Source organism: Lolium perenne, chromosome 4, assembly GCF_019359855.2.
Source record: "Lolium perenne isolate Kyuss_39 chromosome 4, Kyuss_2.0, whole genome shotgun sequence".
Taxonomy (NCBI): Eukaryota; Viridiplantae; Streptophyta; class Magnoliopsida; order Poales; family Poaceae; genus Lolium; species Lolium perenne.
In genome coordinates, this window is record NC_067247.2 from 140,108,079 (window position 1) to 140,130,372 (window position 22,294).

At 46.7% G+C, this 22,294-nt stretch overlaps 1 protein-coding gene across 2 annotated transcripts; it reads left to right on the forward strand.

Moving 5' to 3' along the window:
• The first annotated feature begins 17,854 nt into the window (after positions 1 to 17,854).
• Positions 17,855 to 22,035, forward strand: LOC127294039 (phosphoribosylamine--glycine ligase). 2 transcript variants are annotated; one of them, XM_051323782.2, is made up of 5 exons: positions 17,855 to 18,080; positions 18,182 to 18,471; positions 18,629 to 19,002; positions 19,494 to 20,024; positions 21,357 to 22,035. In XM_051323782.2, the coding sequence occupies exons 2-5, from the start codon at positions 18,219 to 18,221 to the stop codon at positions 21,768 to 21,770; spliced, it is 1,572 nt and encodes a 523-aa protein (XP_051179742.1). In that variant the 5' UTR covers positions 17,855 to 18,080; positions 18,182 to 18,218; the 3' UTR covers positions 21,771 to 22,035. The 2 variants fall into 2 exon arrangements, with proteins under 2 accessions (XP_051179742.1, XP_051179741.1); XM_051323781.2 differs by having other exon boundaries at positions 18,193 to 18,471.
• Positions 22,036 to 22,294: the final 259 nt, after the last annotated feature.

Consider the following 22,294-nt stretch of genomic DNA (forward strand, 5'->3'; position numbering starts at 1 on the left):
GACTTTTCTATTCGGAAACAAGGCCTAGGGATCATACTTTCACTAGTGGACACTCTCAACATTGATCACATAATAAAACCACTCTACACTCTCTTGTTGGATGATGAACACCACTAATTGCGTAGGGCTACAAGAGCACCTCAATGCCGGAGTTAACAAGCTCCACAATATTCGATATTCATATTTAAATAACCTTAGAGTGCATGATAGATCATTGCAATTATACCAAGTACTAACATAGCATGCACACTGTCACCATCATACTATGAAAGGAGGAATAGATCACATCAATACCATCACAGTAATAGTTAACTTCATAATCTACAAGAGATCATAATCATAAACTACGCCAAGTACTACATGATGCACACACTGTCACCATTACATCATGGAGGAGGAATAGAGTACTTTAATAACATCACTAGAGTAGCACATAGATTAATAGTGATACAAAACTCATATGAATCTCAATCATGTAAGGCAGCTCATGAGATCATTGTATTGAAGTACATGGGAGAGAGATTAACCACATAGCTACCGGTACAGCCCTTAGCCTCGAGGGAGAACTACTCCCTCCTCATGGGAGACATCAGCGTTGATGAAGATGGCGGTGGTGTCGATGGAGATGCCTTCCGGGGGCACTTCCCCGTCCCGGCGGCGTGCCGGAACAGAGACTTCTGTCCCCCAGATCTTGGCTTCGCGATGGCGGCGGCTCTGGAAGGTTTCTCGTACCGTGGCTTATTCGTATCGAAGATTTAGGTCAGGGACCTTTAAATAGGCGAAGAGGCGGAGTTGGAAGGCTGACGGAGCCGCCACACAATAGGAGGGCGCGCCTGGCTCCTTGGCCGCGCCGCCCACACGTGTGGGCCCCCTGTGGCCCTCCTCTGGTCCCTCTCGGGTGTTCTGGAAGCTTCGTGGAATTATAAGATACTGGGCGTTGATTTCGTCCAATTCCGAGAATATTTCCTTACTAGGATTTCTGAAACCAAAAACAACAGAAAATAGGAACTGACACTTCGGCATCTCGTCAATAGGTTAGTTCCGGAAAACGCATAAATATGACATAAAGTATGTATAAAACATGTAGGTATTGTCATAAAATAAGCATGGAACATCAGAAATTATAGATACGTTGGAGACGTATCAGCCGCGGGTGTCCGAGACAACCCAAACCCGGCTCAAATGTGGGCCAGGTTTGCGTGGCGCGGATGGCACGCAGCGTCCTCGCGTGTCCGCCTAGTCCGCGTGGCTGGCCCACTTATGCCCCACTTTCCACTCCGGCCGCACGCATGAGCTCGACCTTCCGCGCTGCCATGGCCACGAAGCGGTAGTTCGAGCCGTCCGCCAACGACCACGAGGCCGACAACAGCCGGCGAACCGCGCCGGCGGCATTCGAGATGGGATGCCGGCGCCCCAATGCCGCGGGGCGACGTGCACCTCCCCCACGGCTGGCACCTGAGCCCAGATCGGGTTCCGGCGCTGCCGATCCCGGGCTCCGGCTGCGCCCGCATCGTCGAGATCCGAAGGCGCCGCGCGCAGCTGCCGGCGGACCTCCGGGAGCACCCCGCCTACGGCGACACAAGTCCCAACTGGGATTTGTGGTTTGAGGTGGAGCACGATGCGCGCCGGCGCACATGCTTCACCTCAGCGACGGCGCGGCCTCGCGCGCAGCCGCACACGGCTTCTAGGCGGGCTGGCTGCCACCCCGGCGGCCTATACATCAAAGAGCCCGTGGAGGCGCCCCAACCCCAGGAGGAGGAGGACGACCCCGAGCTGCAGGCGGCGCTGGCGGCGTCCCGCGAGCTCAACGACCTCGAGGAGCTGGCCAAATGGTCGCACCTCGCCGAGACGTTGCGCGTCTCCGCGCTGGAGGAGATGGCCAGGAATGCCCAAGAGGACGCCCAGTCGGAGGCGTGGGCCTTCCTCGCCATGGCGCGCCGACAGGAGGAGGACATGCGCCAGGCCGCGCTCCGGGCGGAGGAGGAGCGCCAGGTCGCGCTGAGGCGGAGCTGCAGGCCGCTGCGGCGGAAGGAGGCCGCACGGCTAGCACGCATGCGCAGGCCGGCGAGTCCTCCGGAACCGCACTCCGTCTGGGAAAGGGCGCAGTGGTCGCCTTGGCCGGAGTCCCCGGCGCCCTCCGGCGTGTCCAGCCGGAACATCGCGTCGCCGCCGAGGGGCGTCGTCCTCATCGACGACAACGACGATGAGTACTACTGGGAGTAGGCCAATAGGGTGGCGCACCGGTGGCCACCGCGTCCCAAACCTAGGGTTCTTTTTTTTGTTTAAAGCCCATATAGAGCTTTCTTTTGTGTAAATTTTTTCCAAAATAGGGCTAAGTTTAATGAAATTTAGTTTAAATTTACTTTTTTTGTTGTTTTCCTTTTTTATGTTTTTTTTTCTGACATTTGCGCTGCGTCCGCGCATTGGGCGCAACGTGCGACCTAAACGGACACGCGGATGCGGGGCGCTGTTCGGGTGTTCCACCTAAACAACATAAAACGGACGGCCCAGCGCGTCTATTTGGATCGCAGGGTTGGAGATGGCCTAAGGCACGAAGCAAGCTTGCCAAAGATCGCCACACGAAGAGCCCGCCATCTGAAGACAGTGTGAAGATTTCGGTAAAGAACTTTGTCCAAAACAATAGTAAAAAGTATGTACTGTAGTGTATGTGTAGACCAGGTATCATGTTAACGTCTACATTTACACCGCACTTAATTAAGCTACTGGTTTTCATTGCACATATAAGGAAGAAAAATCTTATCCACCACATATAAGGTAACAAATTATCATATTTCATCCGTATTAAAATAAGTGTTTCGATTTTGTCTAGATGCAAGTGTAACTAGATACATTTTTATTGCCCATACATCTGTATCTAGAAAATATTGGGACACTTATTTTAGAACAAATGGAGTATATTTTATATCACATGATTGACATCTTAATACATTTTTATACTACATATGATTCATAATAATTGTTAGGTTTAGTTTAAATTCCAGTTGATTTAAACTAAAACCTGACACTTATTTGGAGGGGTAACATAATTTGACGATGTGTGCGTGAAAACAGGGGTTACACGAAGCTTAGAGTATCTCCAGCCACATCCCCTAAAGGGATTTATACGGCGCCGGACGAAAACCCCTTTCAGTCAGACATGGTTTAATTCGGTGTCCAGTGCCCAAGTCTATCTTCGCTACTCAGGGGACGCTTCGAGGACGCCGAACAGAATGAAAACCCGAGTCAGCGAGTAGCGGCCCCGTTTCGTCAGCCACACAGGAAACTGAAGGGCTGCAGCTTTGCCTTAATGGCAACAACAGTTTACTAGGTGGAGCAGGCGAGACATCCCGTCGACGCTGCGCCGCCTCCACGCATCGCAGCCGTTCGCATTTCAGTGTATGTTCGCGCGTCTTCTCCACCGCTTCCCGCGCTTTTTCCCCACCTCTTCCCGCGTCGCCATCGGCTATAAAAGGCCGCCCCCACTCACCATCACCACCACAACCGCCGGCAATCCATCCCTTCGCCTCCATGACACCATGCCTCGCCACTTAGGCACCACATACGCAATGATGAGCCGTACCGGTGGCGACCAGGCACCTCTGCCTCCGCCTACACCACCACCACCTCCTCCGCCTCCACCTCTCCCGGTCGACATGTCTGATTTCGACTACACTGACGACGAGGACAACGACATCGAGGAGGACCCGGAGCTCGTGACGATGGATGCGCAGTTCATGGTTGACACGCTGCGGGAGGTGGCGGAGGAGGAGGTGGCTCACGCGGCCTTCGACGAGAAACATCAACAGCGGCGGGAGGCGGTGGCTGCGGAGGAGGAGGAGTACAACGACGACGACTGGAGCGGGCCTGACCCGAAGGAGAAGGCGATGAATTAGAGGGCCATCCTCGTGTCCTTCCAGATGCTGAAGAAGACCGATGATGATGCCTATGCCCGCGAGTACACCAACCAGGAGCGGTTGCGCTGCGTCATCGACGCCTCCATCGAGTGGGCGCAGATAGAGGTGTCGGCCCGCCGAGCTCTGGCGAGCGCGCAACGAAGGGAGCGGCGTGCGGCAGCGGAGAAGCGGAGGAGGGAGGGAGGCGACGATGGGGCGGGCTGTGGAGCGCACCGAAGGACGGCGAGTAGGCTAGGCTAGCTGTTTTTATTAAAAATTGTAAACCATAATCAAATTTGAATGAAAATGGACATTCCCAAAAGCGGCAACTCCTCGCGGCTTCCTCTAAGAGCAACTCTAACAGAGCCCGTAAACGGGCCAAAACCGAAAAATAACCGCCGTTTTACGGGTTCGGGGCGAAAAACGGCGCCGATTAGTGACCGTAAAAGGGGCAAAACCGAAAAACTTTTCTCGGGCCGAGACCGAAAACTCAAAACGGCCTGTATTTGTAGGGGTCGATCGAGCGAACCGAACGCTCGATCCCTATCTAGGGCGCGCTGAAGTTTCAGCTGACGCAACCGCCCGCTCGCTCCTTCCCCCACGCTCCCCGCGCCGCCACCACACTCCGCCGCCGCCGCCCCGCCCAATTCGCCCGAGCCCCGCAACCCGGAGGTAGCGCCAGTCGCCCCGCACCCCGCCCGCTGTTCCTCGCCCAACTCCGGCTGCCGCCCCCACCGCTGTAGGATAACGTTGCATAGAAAACAAAAATTTTCCTACCGCGAACACGCAATCCAAGCCAAGATGCAATCTAGAAGACGGTAGCAACGAGGGGTTTATCGAGTCTCACCCTTGAAGAGATTCCAAAGCCTACAAGAGGAGGCTCTTGTTGCTGCGGTAGACGTTCACTTGCCGCTTGCAAAAGCGCGTAGAAGATCTTGATCACGATCGGTTCCGGCGCCACGAACGGGCAGCACCTCCGTACTCGGTCACACGTTCGGTTGTTGATGAAGACGACGTCCACCTCCCGTTCCAGCGGGCAGCGGAAGTAATAGCTCCTCTTGAATCCGACAGCACGACGGCGTGGTGTCGGTGGCGGTGGAGAACTCCGGCGGAGCTTCGCTAAAGCTACGCGGCAGATATGGAGGAGAGGGGGCGGCTAGGGTTTGGGAGGGGGTGGCCGGCCACTTCAAGGGGGGCGGCCAGCTTGTGGTCTTGGGGTGGCCGGCCCCCTCCCTTGGCCCCTCATTATATAGGTGGATCCCCAAGAGTTGGTCTCCAAGTCTTCGAATAAGACCCGAACCAAAAACCTTCCATATGGAGGGGAAACCTAGCCAAGCTAGGACTCCCACTAGAGGTGGGAGTTCCACCTCCCATATGGGGGGGTGGCCGGCCCCCTAAGGGGGAGTCCACTTGGGACTCCTCTCCCACTAGGGTTGGCCGGCCATGGAGGTGGAGTCCCATGTGGACTCCACCTTCCTTGGTGGTTTCTTCCGGACTTTTCTAGAACCTTCTAGAACCTTCCATAGAACCTTCCGCGACATTTTAATTCACATAAAATGACATCCTATATATGAATCTTATTCTCCGGACCATTCCGGAACTCCTCGTGATGTCCGGGATCTTATCCGGGACTCCGAACAAATATTCGAACTCCATTCCATATTCAAGTTCTACCATTTCAACATCCAACTTTAAGTGTGTCACCCTACGGTTCGTGAACTATGCGGACATGGTTGAGTACTCACTCCGACCAATAACCAATAGCGGGATCTGGAGATCCATAATGGCTCCCACATATTCAACGATGACTTTTAGTGATCGAATGAACCATTCACATACAATACCAATTCCCTTTGTCACGCGATATTTTACTTGTCCGAGGTTTGATCTTCGGTATCACTCTATACCTTGTTCAACCTCGTCTCGACAAGTACTCTTTACTCGTACCGTGGTAGGGGGTCTCTTATGAACTCATTCATATGCTTGCAAGACATTCGACGACATTCCACCGAGAGGGCCCAGAGTATATCTATCCGTCATCGGGATGGACAAATCCCACTGTTGATCCATATGCCTCAACTCATACTTTCCGGATACTTAATCCCACCTTTATAGCCACCCATTTACGCAGTGGTGTTTGGTGTAATCAAAGTACCTTTCCGGTATAAGTGATTTACATGATCTCATGGTCATAAGGACTAGGTAACTATGTATCGAAAGCTTATAGCAAATAACTTAATGACGAGATCTTATGCTACGCTTATTGGGTGTGTCCATTACATCATTCATATAATGATATAACCTTGTTATTAATAACATCCAATGTTCATGATTATGAAACTAATCATCCATTAATCAACAAGCTAGTTTAAGAGGCATACTAGGGACTTCTTGTTGTCTACATATCACACATGTACTAATGTTTCGGTTAATACAATTATAGCATGATATATAAACATTTATCATAAACATAAAGATATAAATAATAACCACTTTATTATTGCCTCTAGGGCATATCTCCTTGATCTCCCACTTGCACTAGAGTCAATAATCTAGATTACATTGTAATATACCTAACACCCATGGCATTCTGGTGTTGGTCATGCTTTGCCCTAGGGAGAGCTTTAGTCAACGGATCTGCTACATTCAGATCAGTGTGTACTTTGCAAATCTTTACTTCTCCATCTTCGATGTACTCGCGAATCGAGTGGTAACGCAGCTTGATATGCTTCAGCCTCTTGTGTGACCTTGGCTCTTGTGCATTGGCGATGGCACCCATGTTATCACAATAAATGATTAATGGGTCCAATGCACTAGGAACCACACCGAGCTCTACAATGAACCTCTTCATCCATACCGCTTCTGATGAAGCCTCTGAAGCCGCTATGTACTCCGATTCTGTTGAAGACTTCGCCACCGTGCACTGCTTCGAGCTTGCCCAGCTTATCGCAGCACCATTCAATATAAACACGTACCTGCATTGTGACTTAGAGTCATCAGGATCAGTGTTCCAACTTGCATCGGTGTAACCATTTACAACGAGCTCTTGGTCACCTCCATAACAAAGAAACATATCCTTAGTTCTTTTCAAGTACTTCAGGATATTCTTGACCGTTGTCCAGTGTTCCATTCCTGGATCACTTTGATATCTGCTAGTCAAACTAACAGCATGTGCTATATCCGGTCTAGTACATAGCATGGCATACATGATAGATCCTACTGCCGAGGCATAGGGGATTTTACTCATCCTTTCTCTTTCTTCTGCCGTAGCCGGTCCTTGAGTCTTACTCAAGACTTTGCCTGGTAACATAGGTAAGAACCCTTTCTTACTTTCGTCCATTCTAAACTTCTTTAGAATCTTGTCCAGATATGTACTCTGTGATAGCCCTATTAGGCGTCTTGATCTATCTCTATAGATCTTGGTGCCTAATATATATGATGCTTCACCAAGGTCTTTCATTGAAAAACTATTATTCAAATAACCTTTAACACTGCTTAATAGTTCTATATCATTCCCGATCAATAATATGTCATCTACATATAATATCAGGAATGCTACAGAGCTCCCACTCACTTTCTTGTAAATACAGGCCTCTCCATGACACTGTATAAACCCGAAGTCTTTGATCACCTTATCAAAGCGTCGGTTCCAACTTCTCGATGCTTGCTTCAGTCCATAGATTGAACGCTGAAGTTTGCATACTTTGTCAGCATTTTTAGGATCGACAAAACCTTTGGGTTGTACCATATACAACTCTTCCTCAATGTCTCCATTAAGGAATGCCGTTTTGACATCCATCTGCCAAATCTCATAATCGAAAAATGCAGCTATTGCTAACAAAATCCTCACAGATTTTAGCTTCGCTACAGGTGAGAAAGTCTCATCGTAGTCAACTCCTTGAATTTGTCGGAAACCCTTTGCGACAAGTCGAGCTTTATAGACAGTAATATTACCATCGCATCTGCTTTTTCTCTTGAAGATCCATTTATTTTCGACAGCCTTTCGGCTATCGGGTAAGTCTACCAAAGTCCATACTTTGTTATCATACATGGATCCCATTTCGGATTGCATGGCTTCTTGCCATTTGGTGGAATACGGGCTCATCATCGCTTCTTCATACGTCAGGGTCCTCATCATTGTTATCCACAATCATGACATTTAGACAAGGATCATACCAATCAGGAGTGGTACGTTCCCTTGTCGATCTGCGAGGTTCAGTAGTTTCCTCGTTCGAAGTTTCATGATCATTATCATTAGCTTCCTCTTGTTGCCGGTGTAGGCGATGCGGTACAACTTCCGGATCTGCGCTACTCTGATCAACAAGTATAGATTCATCAATCTCATCGAGTTCTACTTTTCTTCTAGTCACTTCTTTAGTGAGAAATTCTTTCTCAAGAAAGGTTCCGTTCTTAGCAACAAAGATTTTGCCTTCGGATCTGTGATAGAAAGTGTACCCTATAGTTTCCTTAGGGTATCCTATGAAGACGCATTTCTCCGCTTTGGGTTCTAGCTTGTCCGATTGTAACTTCTTTACATAGGCTTCGCAACCCCAATCTTTCAGGAACGACAGCTTAGGTTTCTTATTAAACCATAATTCATACGGTGTCGTTTCTACGGATTTTGATGGTGCTCTATTTAAAGTGAATGCGGCTGTCTCTAATGCATAACTCCAAAATGATAATGGCAAATTAGTAAGAGACATCATAGAACGAACCATATCTAAGAGAGTTCGATTACGACGTTCGGACACACCGTTACGTTGAGGTGTTCCCGGCGGTGTCAATTGTGAAAGTATTCCGCATTTCTTTAAATGCATGCCAAACTCATAACTCAGATATTCACCTCCACGATCAGATCGTAGAAATTTAATCTTCTTGTTACGTTGATTTTCTACTTCACTTTGAAATTCCTTAAACTTCTCGAAAGTTTCGGATTTATGTTTCATGAAATAGATATACCCATATCTACTCAGATCATCTGTGAAGGTTAGAACATAACGATAACCACCGCGCGATGCTACGCTCATTGGTCCGCATACATCGGTATATATGATTTCCAATAAGTCAGTAGCTCGCTCCATCATACCAGAAAATGGAGTCTTAGTCATTTTACCCATTAGACATGCTTCGCATCTATCAAGTGACTCAAAGTCAAGTGATTCAAGTAATCCATCAGTATGGAGTTTCTTCATGCGTTTCACTCCAATATGACCAAGACGACAGTGCCACATATAAGTAGAATTATCATTCAATTTAATTCGCTTAGCATCAATGTTATGTATATGCGTATCACTACTATCGAGATCTAACAGAAATAAGCCATTCTTTTGTGGTGCTCGACCATAAAAGATATTATTCATAAAAATAGAACAACCATTATTCTCAGATTTGAATGAATAACCGTCTTGCATTAAACAAGATCCAGATATAATGTTCATGCTCAACGCAGGTACATAATAGCAATTATTTAGGCTTAAAACTAATCCCGAAGGTAGATGTAGAGGAAGTGTGCCGACAGCGATCACATCGACTTTGGATCCGTTTCCAACGCGCATCGTCACTTCATCTTTCAGCAGTTGTCGTTTATTCTTTAGTTCCTGTTTCGAGTTACAAATATGAGCAACCGAACCAGTATCAAATACCCAGGTACTAGAACGAGAACTAGTGAAATGAACATCTATAACATGTATATCAGATATACCTTCTTTCTTCTTCTTGACAAGGCCGCTCTTCAGATCAGCCAGATACTTGGAGCAATTACGCTTCCAGTGTCCCTTCTCCTTGCAGTAATAGCACTCAGCATCAGGCTTAGGGCCGTTCTTAGGTTTCACAGGAGGTGTGGCAGCTTTCTTACCACCCTTCTTGAATTTTTCCCTTAGACTTGCCCTGTTTCTTGAAACTGGTGGTCTTGTTGACCATCAACACTTGGTGCTCTTTCTTGATCTCAATCTCAGCAGCTTTTAGCATGCCAAAGAGTTCAGGTAACTCCTTGTTCATGTTCTGCATATTGTAGTTCATCACGAAGTTCTTGTAACTTGGTGGCAGTGATTGAAGGACACGATTAATCCCCAGTCTGTTAGGAATCACTATTCCCAAGTCACTGAGTTTCTTCGCATGCCCGGTCATGGCGAGCATGTGCTCACTAACGGAGCTGCCTTCTTCCATCATGCAGCTGAAGAATTGTTTCGATTCTTCATAGCATTCCACGGCCGCATGAGTCTCAAAAATAGCTTTCAGCTCTTTCATCAACTCATGAGGATCGTGGTGCTCAAAACGTTTTTGAAGATCGGATTCCAGACTGCATAGGATGGCACACCGAACTTGAGAGTACCGTATTTTCCGAGTCTCGTAAACAGCTTTTACTTCATCGGTTTCAGTTTCTGCAGGAGGGTCACCTAGCGGTGCATCAAGCACATATTGCAGATTTCCGCCAGAGAGGAAGATCCTCACATGACGGAACCAGTCGGTGAAGTTGCTACCGTTGCTCTTAAGTTTCTCTTTCTCTAGGAACTGATTAAAATTGATTGGGGACGCCATCTCTACAACATATATTTGCAAAAGTTTAGACTAAGTTTATGACAGATTGAGTTCAAATTTTAATTCAACATAATTAAAAAAATTAGGTGAACTCCCACTCAAAACAATATCCCTCGCATTGTCTTAGTGATCACACGAACCAAATCTACCGCACCTAAACCCGATCATCACGAGAAAAGGTGTGATTTCAATGGCGAACACTCAAAATGTTCATCATATCAACCATATGATTCATGCTCTACCTTTCGGTATCACGTGTTCCGAGACCATGTCTGTACATGCTAGGCTCGTCAAGGCCACCTTAGTATCCGCATGTGCAAAACTGTCTTGCACCCGTTGTATGTACTTATTGAATCTATCACACCCGATCATCACGAGATGCTTCGAAACGACAAGACTTGGTAACGGTGCTACTAAGGATGAACACTTTATTATCTTGAGATTTTAGTGAGGGATCATCTTATAATGCTACCGTCGCGATCTAAGCAAAATAAGATGCATAAAAGGATTAACATCACATGCAGTTCATATGTGATATGATATGGCCCTTTTGTCTTTGCGCCTTTGATCTTCATCTCCAAAGCACGGACATGATCTCCATCATCTTCGGGCATGATCTCCATCATCGTCGGCGTAGCGTCAAGGTCAATGGCGCCGTCTTCATGATTGTCCTCCATGTAGCAACTATTACAACTACTTTGAAATACTACTCAACATGAAATTTAAAGACAACCATAAGGCTCCTGCCGGTTGCCACAATACAATAATGATCATCTCATACATATTCATCATCACATTATGGCCATATCACATCACCAAACCCTGCAAAAACAAGTTAGACGTCTCTAATTTGGTTTGCATATTTTACGTGGTTTAGGGTTTTCGAGAGAGATCTAATCTACCTACGAACATGAACCACAACGTTGATACTAATGTTTTCAATAGAAGAGTAAATTGAATCTTCACTATAGTAGGAGAGACAGACACCCGCAAAGCCTCTTATGCAATACAAGTTGCATGTCGAACGAGGAACAAGTCTCATGAACGCGGTCATGTAAAGTTAGTCCGAGCCGCTTCATCCCACTATGCCACAAAGATGCAAAGTACTCAAACTAAAGATAACAAGAGCATCAACGCCCACAAAACCATTGTGTTCTACTCGTGCAACCATCTATGCATAGACACGGCTCTGATACCACTGTAGGATAACGTTGCATAGAAAACAAAAATTTTCCTACCGCGAACACGCAATCCAAGCCAAGATGCAATCTAGAAGACGGTAGCAACGAGGGGTTTATCGAGTCTCACCCTTGAAGAGATTCCAAAGCCTACAAGAGGAGGCTCTTGTTGCTGCGGTAGACGTTCACTTGCCGCTTGCAAAAGCGCGTAGAAGATCTTGATCACGATCGGTTCCGGCGCCACGAACGGGCAGCACCTCCGTACTCGGTCACACGTTCGGTTGTTGATGAAGACGATGTCCACCTCCCGTTCCAGCGGGCAGCGGAAGTAGTAGCTCCTCTTGAATCCGACAGCACGACGGCGTGGTGTCGGTGGCGGTGGAGAACTCTGGCGGAGCTTCGCTAAAGCTACGCGGGAGATATGGAGGAGAGGGGGCGGCTAGGGTTTGGGAGGGGGTGGCCGGCCACTTCAAGGGGGGCGGCCAGCTTGTGGTCTTGGGGTGGCCGGCCCCCTCCCTTGGCCCCTCATTATATAGGTGGATCCCCAAGAGTTGGTCTCCAAGTCTTCGAATAAGACCCGAACCAAAAACCTTCCATATGGAGGGGAAACCTAGCCAAGCTAGGACTCCCACTAGGGCCTCGTTTACTTCTCTGGTTTTTGTTGGGTTTGGCGAGTTTTTTCCCGGCCCACCCCACAATCCCCAAAGTTCCCGGAAAGGCCGTTTACTTCTCTTGTATTTTCGAGTTTAATCCCGGCCCATCCCGGAACTTCCACCCGCAGGCCGCTCCCAACTCGTGTATTCTCACACACGAGCCCTACCTCGTGTATCGTCGAGGAACGAAGCTCCCAGCTCGTGCATGTCATGGACGGAGGCGGAAGGGACCAAGGGCGACGGCGCGGACGCCGACCTGGGAACGCCGCCAACCGACGCCTCCTCTGCATACGCCGTGGACTTTTCTCTGGTGATTTACCATGCCATCTCATTTCCTCCCCTCCCTTCGACCCCGTCGTCCGCCTCAGGTCTGGTTGAGTACTCAATCTGGTTCTTCCGAAGCTGGGTAGAGGAGAGAGGTACCAGAGACAAACGGCAGGGTGGAGGTGGAACGGAGGGACCTGGGTCGGCCAAGCTCCTGGCTGGAGCAGCACGAGATCCCGTGGTCAATATCTAAACTGCCTAAGTTGCCATGTCGATTTCCAGATGCAACTTTAATTGATCAAAGCTTAGTTTACAAGATTTGTTAGTACGAGTGTAACTAATTATTTGTTTGAACTGAGTGAAGTGTGCAAATAGAAAGAACTAAACTGGGAGTACTGACTTGGGAGTTTAGCAGCTGGTATACAAATGACTAGTAAGTGCTCTGATCTGTTCATGTAGAACTCTATATTTGACATTCATAAATAAAGCTACTGATCCACACTTGCAGATTTATTCACATCAATGCTATTTTCTTGTTTGCAACAACAAATACCGAATGCTCTGCTCAGCTTTGCAAGAACTACTTTTATGCTTTAGTTTTTGTTTTGGCTAATGTTGCTATTGGATTATCTTGCTATACTTTCGAACTTAAACTGTGCTACTTGTTCCTATTGTAAACACAGAGCAACATTGGTCTATATTGTTCCTATTGTAAACAAAGAGCAACCTTTATCTATATTGTTCCTTAAGCAAACTAAGAGCAACCTTGATCTATATTGGGTGCACCAATACTGCGCATTCTTCCCATGTTTCTGGCTCTCCATCTCTAGCATTTTAGAACTGAATCAAGCTCTGCTGATGGGCAGCTTGTCCCCAAATCCAAAATGTGCGATGACCTGACTCTTCAAAATGATTCAACTGGTTCAAATACTGAGGGATATTTCTCACATTATGTTTAGTGAAACAAGTATTTTCTTACTTGTAGTTCTGGTTTGCGTACAATTGCAGCTGGCAGAATGATGTAACTGTAGTTTCTGAACCAGAGGAATTTGCACACAGGTTTCTGCAGTGTGCCAAAACAAGCTTTTGCATCTCCTCTTATCCTGGCTTTAGCTTCGGTCTGCAACTTTGCTAATTACTTTCTGATGAATAGCAGAATAGGAACATACTATCTGAACCCTCAGCTTCAGTAACTAGGAATAGGTCTACTATTTTTGCTCTTAGATATTAGCTCCAAATTAATTTGCATTGGCATTTAGTTCTCTAGTATTTTTCTTTACAAGATTTAGTTTCTGCAAGATCGTGTTCCCTCTAGTATTCTGCTTTACAAGATTTAGTTTCTCTAGTGTTCTCTAGTATTGATATCCAATGGCTTGCCAACTGCATAAACTGCTCTGTGTGTGTGACAGTCTGTAATTTCATTCACCTGTTGTCATAGCCATGAGAAATTGAGACAACTAGTTCATGACTTTGGCACATTAGCTATGGAATGAAAACATGATTTTATAGATTTCATTCATGTTGCCATCACTGCATTAAACTAGGTGGACATGGGGATACCTCAGTGCGAAGACTGGCAGCTGAGACCTTGCCAAAAGATGGCACCAGATCGTTTTTGTTGACAACAGTGGCAACAGTGCTATGCTTTTTTGGGTTGACACTTGCCTGTATGACATACTTAACCTTGATGAATAAGTATGCCTATCTAGCCATATATGAATCCTGGGATGCAAAGATTAAGTTTTTAATATCTGATCTCAATCCTGTCATATCCCCTCTCATCCCGAAAAGCAAAGTAACTAGATGTTGTGGGGAAGGGTGTGGGGAAATGAGGGGAAATTAGGGGGAAAATGGGGATTGGGTGAAAGGGGGGTTTTCACCCAACCCCCTCTCATCCCCAAACCCCTAGGGGGTGGAAATACCCTAGAAGTAAACAAGGCCTAGAGGTGGGAGTTCCACCTCCCATATGGGGGGGTGGCCGGCCCCCTAAGGGGAAGTCCACTTGGGACTCCTCTCCCACTAGGGTTGGCCGGCCATGGAGGTGGAGTCCCATGTGGACTCCACCTTCCTTGGTGGTTTCTTCTGGACTTTTCTAGAACCTTCTAGAACCTTCCATAGAACCTTCCGCGACATTTTAATTCACATAAAATGACATCCTATATATGAATCTTATTCTCCGGACCATTCCGGAACTCCTCGTGATGTCCGGGATCTTATCCGGGACTCCGAACAAATATTCGAACTCCATTCCATATTCAAGTTCTACCATTTCAACATCCAACTTTAAGTGTGTCACCCTACGGTTCGTGAACTATGCGGATATGGTTGAGTACTCACTCCGACCAATAACCAATAGCAGGATCTGGAGATCCATAATGGCTCCCACATATTCAACGATGACTTTTAGTGATCGAATGAACCATTCACATACAATACCAATTCCCTTTGTCACGCGATATTTTACTTGTCCGAGGTTTGATCTTCGGTATCACTCTATACCTTGTTCAACCTCGTCTCCTGACAAGTACTCTTTACTCGTACCGTGGTATGTGGTCTCTTATGAACTCATTCATATGCTTGCAAGACATTAGACGACATTCCACCGAGAGGGCCCAGAGTATATCTATCCGTCATCGGGATGGACAAATCCCACTGTTGATCCATATGCCTCAACTCATACTTTCCGGATACTTAATCCCACCTTTATAGCCACCCATTTACGCAGTGGTGTTTGGTGTAATCAAAGTACCTTTCCGGTATAAGTGATTTACATGATCTCATGGTCATAAGGACTAGGTAACTATGTATCGAAAGCTTATAGCAAATAACTTAATGACGAGATCTTATGCTACGCTTATTGGGTGTGTCCATTACATCATTCATATAATGATATAACCTTGTTATTAATAACATCCAATGTTCATGATTATGAAACTAATCATCCATTAATCAACAAGCTAGTTTAAGAGGCATACTAGGGACTTCTTGTTGTCTACATATCACACATGTACTAATGTTTCGGTTAATACAATTATAGCATGATATATAAACATTTATCATAAACATAAAGATATAAATAATAACCACTTTATTATTGCCTCTAGGGCATATCTCCTTCAACCGCCGCCGCCGCCGCTCCGTCGGAATCGAGGATGATGCTCCTCCTCGCCGTCAAGGACCTGGAGGACCGCGCGAAGCTGGCCGGAACCACATCCAGCGGAATCGCCTCCTCGGCCACGAGCAGCTGATGGAGGACTACTTCGCCGAGGTACCTACCTATCCTGCCCATCTGTTCCGTAGGAGGTATCTCATGCGGCGTAGCTTGTTCGTGCGAATCGTCAAGGACTGCAAATTGCATTCGAATTACTGCAACGTAGGAATGCCGCCGGGGTGATGGGTTTCAGCGCTTTCCAAAAGATCTCTGCTGCCATGAGGGTAATTGCGTATGACATCCCTGCGGATTACACCGACGAGTATCTTCGAATTGGCGAAGATACTACCACGGAGTCAGTCCGCAGGTTTGCTCGCATGATTATCAAGTTGTACGGGCCTACGTATCTCCGAGCTCCCAACGAGGATGACACCAAACGGTTGATGGAGATAAATGAGAAAAGAGGTTGGCCTGGCATGCTTGGTAGTCTCGATTGTATGCATTGGATATGGAAGAATTGTCCAAAAGTATGGCATGGACAGTACTGTGGCAAGAGCAAAGATGCAACCATTGTCCTTGAGGCCGTAGCATCACAAGATTTGTGGATTTGGCACTGTTTTTTTGGTTTGCCGGGGACACTCAATGACATCAATGTCCTACTTGTCACATGTATCATTGTTGAGACATTTGTGCATTTGTCCAATTTTCCCGAAGTTGTTGTAATTTGGTTGAGACATTTTACATTTGTTCAATTTTCCCAAAACTGTTGTAATAATTTGGTTTAGACAATTATTTATGTGTTGTAATAATTTAGATGATTATTTGATTAATTAAGATACATTGTTGTATGTGTTGCATATGAAAAACCCTGCTTTTACGGGTTCGGAAGTTTTAAATTACGGGCTGCATTACTGCGCTTTGCCATTTAGGCCCGTAAACACGAGTTCGGTGCACTGAACTCGGGTTTTTCGGTTCGCGTTTTTACGGGCTCTGTTAGCACAGATGCTCTAAACACTGTAATCCGGCGCTTTTTTGGACGCCATTAGGGGCACCACATGCTCTTACCCGTTGGCTGGATTTGAAATTTTGACGAAAAGGACCACTTCCTCCACTGAAATGAAAAAGACCAGACCACTTCGTCCATGGCGGCAGGCTGGCCAGCCGACGCGTGGTACCTGCCGCCGGCGGGGGTGGCGGCAGGGCCTGCCGCCGTCGAGCGTGGCGGCACGTTTGCTGGCTAGGACCGCCGTCAGCTGGCACCGTCAGGGTGGTGGGGCATGCCGCCTTTGCCTATGGCGGCAGGTCAGCATGCCGCCGATCCGGCACCGCGTTGTCTCACCGGTCCAGACGTACGGGCGCGCCCTGGGCGCGGAGTATGGCGGCGGGAGCAGCGCTGGCGTGGGACGGACGTCGTCGGACGAGCGCGGAGACACGTACGGCGAGTGGGGTAGGTGCCGCCGCACAAGCAGCTCATGTGCCGGGAGCACGCAGCGACATCCTTCTCCATGCGCGAGGGCCGCCGGGCGCATGCTCAAGTCTCTGCTTTTGGCAGTTTTCCCGTGGAAGTCTCTATGTACTACTACGCCAACCACCGAATCGATGGCTCCTTAATAAGATGTTCAGTACTTGTACGTACTAGCAATTGTCGTAGCTCTAATCATGGTTGTGCAGCCCGTGACCGAATTAGTAGAACAACTCCATCAGTTGCGCGTGCTTGCACTGGCGGCCTGCCTTCTTGAGCTCGAGACATCCAGCGAACCAATCGAATTTTTGGCCGATGGGGTGGAGGCGGCGCTGCGTGCTGATGGTCGCGAGCTTGGAGCGCTCATCTCATACAGGTTGAGGCGCAGGTGGACGACTCGTCCAGCTTCAGAGCCAGGTGCGCATCAACTTGCCGCCACCAGCAAAGGCGGCATGCCCCACCATCCGACGCTGGACGGCGCTAGCTGACGGCGGTCCTGGCCGGCAAACATGCCGCCACACTCGCCGGCGGCAGGCCCTGCCGGCGGCAGATACCACGTGTCGGCTGGCCTGCCTGCCGCCATGGACGAAGTGGTCCTTTTTGACAATTATTTTGGAAGGTGGTCTTTTTTGACATTTCGGTGGGGGAAGTGGTCCTTTTCGTCAAAAATTCGCTGGATTTGAGTAAAGAAAATTGGACGGACGAGATGAGTGCTAACTGCTAAGACAGCGTTTGCCTCCTCCTCCCCTCACCCAAACCCAATATTCCTCTTCAGCCCGACTCAGCGCCGCCGCCACCTGATTCCTCCACCCGAAGCCGCCGCTGATTTCCTTCCTCCCAGCAGCGCCGCCTCCTCTCGGACCTCGCCACTCCGGCCCCGTGCTTTGCCACCTTTCGTCTTCGTCCTTCCTCTCCGCGTCGTCTTCTCCCGCATCTCGCAAGGTACCTTCTGAAGGCAAGTGTGCTTCTAAACTTCAACTCATCGGCTCCTGCCGCCTTCCGTGCAAATGGATGATTTTGAGCTTAATCTGACACCTATTTAGTTGATGATCAGCCTGAATTCAGGAAGGAAGAAGGTCCATGGCATGTGCTGCTTACAGTATCAGGGGCCATCTCAAGCTTGCCGCAGGACATGGCCCCTACGCCCTTGCCAATAATCACCTGTGCGGAGGCTTGAAGCCTTCGGTATCTTATCCTATTTCTCAGTCGTGGAGTACTCTCACTAGTAATGCAGGGCGACACGCCGCCAGCCGTTCTCACTTGACTGTCGGCAATTCAGAAAGATGGCGCTCAAGCTTGAAAGCTTCACCGGAGGATGGTACCATCGTTGCTGGTAAACTACTTTTGGATCGGTTGGGTGTGAATTCTTTAGGAACTGCGCTTTGAGACAAAATTCAAGCCAAAACCTTTCTTGTAGTTAGTATCAGCTGCCAGTTAAATGCAAAGTGTAACACTAGCTAGAGTTTAATACATGTCTGTTTTGCTATCAGAAGGGAAGATAACTGTACTGGTCATTGGTGGTGGAGGAAGGGAGCATGCACTTTGTTTTGCTTTGAACCGTTCACCTTCTTGTGAGGCGGTTTTATGCGCCCCTGGTAATGTTGGTATTGCTCAATCTGGAGATGCAGTTTGTATATCGGACTTAGACATCTCCAATAGTGATGCTGTTATATCGTTCTGCCACAAGAGGGGAGTGGGAATGGTGGTAGTGGGTCCTGAAGGTCCTCTTGTTGCGGGTCTTGCGAATGACCTTGTGAAAGCTGGGATACCAACCTTTGGTCCATCATCGGAGGCTGCAGCATTAGAGGGATCAAAGGACTTTATGAAGAAACTGTGTTATAAGTATAATATCCCAACTGCTCAGGTACTTCGTTTTACATTTGTGTTAAGTAGTGCAGTCTTCCAGGGACTATGGGGGTTTGATTCCATTAGATGCATGCATATGGTTGATGCTATTGCTATCCATGTTTAAGAAAGGTTACATCATGTTAGGCCTAAGCATATTTCCTTCGTCCTGAGGTGGTGTTGCTAACCATGCTCATTTTATACTGAATTGCTATTACCAACTACAGAGGCTAGAAGTATTGCAGCCAGCTTTGACTTTCTCCCGGGATAACTTTCACTGTATGACTGCATTATTTTTAAACATTGTTCATGGTTGTCTTATTCTCCTAAGGGTAATTGCTTTTTGAAATGAAGTTATCTTATTACTGCTGAAAGAGATTGTAAAATTACCTGAGCAAAAAACAGGCGAAGATACTCCTCTTTATATGATAGTTATTTGCAGTTTCAGTCTTTCAGATGTTAAGACATACAAATGAAGCTAATACGAGTACTTTTACCTCTCTGATGTAGTATCGCACATTCACGGATCCCGCGGAAGCTAAACAATACGTCCAAGATCAAGGGGCGCCTATTGTTGTTAAAGCCGATGGATTGGCTGCTGGAAAGGGTGTCGTCGTTGCGATGACTTTGGATGAGGCATTAGAAGCAATAGACTCTATGCTGGTTGAAGAGTCATTTGGTTCTGCTGGTTCACGGATCATCGTTGAGGAGTATTTAGAGGGTGAAGAAGCCTCTTTCTTTGCATTAGTAGATGGTGAATATGCTTTGCCACTTGAATCAGCACAAGATCACAAAAGAGTTGGTGATGGTGATGTTGGCCCAAACACGGGTGGTATGGGTGCATACTCCCCTGCTCCAGTAGTGACGGAAGAGCTTAAGAGCACGATCATGCAAAGTATAATAATTCCAACTGTTAAAGGCATGGCTGCTGAAGGATGCAAGTTTGTTGGTGTATTATATGCTGGGCTTATGATAGAGAAGAAATCTGGGCTGCCTAAGCTTATTGAATACAACGTGCGATTTGGGGACCCTGAATGCCAGGTTAGTGGTTATCTGACATCTTCCTCTTAAGATATCCACATCTCCCAATTCAAGCATTGCAAGTGTCGTTTTGGTTTCGTAGTTAATTTATGATCTAAGGATTTTTTTTATGAAGTTGCACTACAGAATGCAATGTATATGAATTCCTTCCCAACAGTGTTTAACCTCATACTTTAGCGACCCCCCAATGAAGTTTTCTTAATAGTTTTTTAGTGATGCCTTGATGAAGTTCTCATGCTTTAGTGATCCCCTAGTGAAGCTCTTAACAGCTCACTTTACCTTATGAGAATTCTAGTCCTTTTCCAGCTCAATCTTCCAGTGCAGAAAAGTGACTGGTTCTTGTGCTACAATGACAATGGTGCATTTGGGTGTTAAAGGTGGAAAACTAAGCCTGGGCCTCTATGTACTGGAAAGATGATGTGCTAGGAAAGCAAAGAAAGCAACTGAGGAGACATGTGAACGCCTAGATGCCTATATGTAACGTAGTTGCCCTGGCCCCTGGGTCCTCCTCTTGAGAACCACTCCACTCCAATTCAAACATTGTAGCCTGTCGGCATTACCATTTTTATAGTTTGAGTATAGATAAGATAAAATATTTGATACTAGCAAAATGAAAGTAAAACTAGGCTGGTTTTAACACAGTATTGTGATGGTTTAACTAGCAGATTATAAAACCATCACAATACTGTGTTTTCATAACATTATAGTACCATATTGTGATAGAAATTGGCGATCTAAAACTCTACATTTGTAACAGAGTGAGTGCCTTACAAATGCCATCTGAAATTTGTGTCTTATTCTCATCTACATTTACTTGTGACACAGAAGAGGCGCATCCTGCTTTTGTTCATTGCTCAAGCTTTCTATTGTTCCATGTAATTCCAGAAGCGCTTGACATTTGTGGGATTTCCAATTGTTAGATGTCTGCTTAAAGGCATCTGAACCTAAAATTAATTATCCAGATTTAAACTGATAGTTCAGTCCAAAGTGCCCTTGTTAAGCTTGGTTGGATTTCATAAATATGTGGTAGCTGGTTTGATTTTTGTTGCTTATCAAATATGTCATCATGCTTCTGTAGTATCACACAGAGTCTTACTGAGGACATTTTTAATACTACCTCTGTCCATAAAAGGATGTCTTGATTTATCTAAATTTAAATGTATTTATACACTATTTAGTGTATATAAACATCCAAATTTAGACAAACCTAAGGCATCCTTTTATGGATGGAGGGAGTATCTTTCTTAATTCGGCCAGTTGACCTGTCACATGTTTTTTGCCCATCAAATTCTGATTGCGCATTGCTCTATTAATACATTTCCTTCCGCTCAGGTTCTGATGATGAGATTAGAATCTGATCTCGCCCAAGTTCTGCTATCTGCATGCAGAGGGGAACTGGGCACGGTTTCGCTAACCTGGTCACCCGAAATCGCGATGGTGGTTGTGATGGCAAGTGAAGGATACCCTGGCTCTTATAAGAAGGGAACTGTAATAAAGAATATCGACAAGGCCGAGCTGGTTTCTCCAGCCGTTAAGATATTCCATGCTGGAACAGCTTTGCATGGAGATGGCAACCTTGTAGCTGTCGGAGGCCGGGTTCTTGGTGTCACTGCAAAGGGCAAGGACATTGAAGAAGCAAGGTCTAGAGCATACAGTGCAGTTGATGTTGTTGACTGGCCAGAAGGATTCTTCAGGCGGGATATTGGTTGGAGGGCGTTGAAACAGGAGCAGACTGTTAACTACTGATGAGGTTTCCAAAAAAAATTTGGTGAGCTTCTAGTGTCAAAGTGAAATGAAGACAGAATAGTCAATAGTCTTGTGGTTGCGAAATGACAAAAGCAAACATTAGCGTGTTCAAGCTTGAGCATCCTTTTGACCATTGGTTTCTTCTCAACCATTTGTGGCAGTTTTATGTTTCTCCTTGCAATATGTCAAGTGCAATTACCTCTTCTTTTCTGAGAGTGAAGTGCAATTACCTATTGAGGTGCAATCATACTATCAACTTTTTTTTTTTTGCGAATGAATCATACTATCAACTAACTATTCTACTGAACTTTGCTGTGGGATAACTACAAATTTTGCTGTGGGATATTTGATTCACTGTGGTAGTGACAAATCTAGTATGATCCTAGTTGTAGTCTGTAGAGGAGGGGATGATACCTAAATCCAATAGATGTGCTCTAAAGGGGAACAACTGAGGCTGCCGTAGCCATCTATATTACTCTTGGGCATTCAACACCACTGAGATGAACTGAGTGCTATACATATGG

Excerpts from the sequence above, each read along its gene's own strand:
- LOC127294039 (XM_051323782.2), top strand. The coding sequence starts at position 18,219 with ATGGCATGTGCTGCTTACAGTATCAGGGGCCATCTCAAGCTTGCCGCA. Across the intron at positions 18,472-18,628 it reads GGATGGTACCATCGTTGCTG|AAGGGAAGATAACTGTACTG; the intron begins GTAAACTACTTT and ends TTTTGCTATCAG. Across the intron at positions 20,025-21,356 it reads TTGGGGACCCTGAATGCCAG|GTTCTGATGATGAGATTAGA; the intron begins GTTAGTGGTTAT and ends CCTTCCGCTCAG.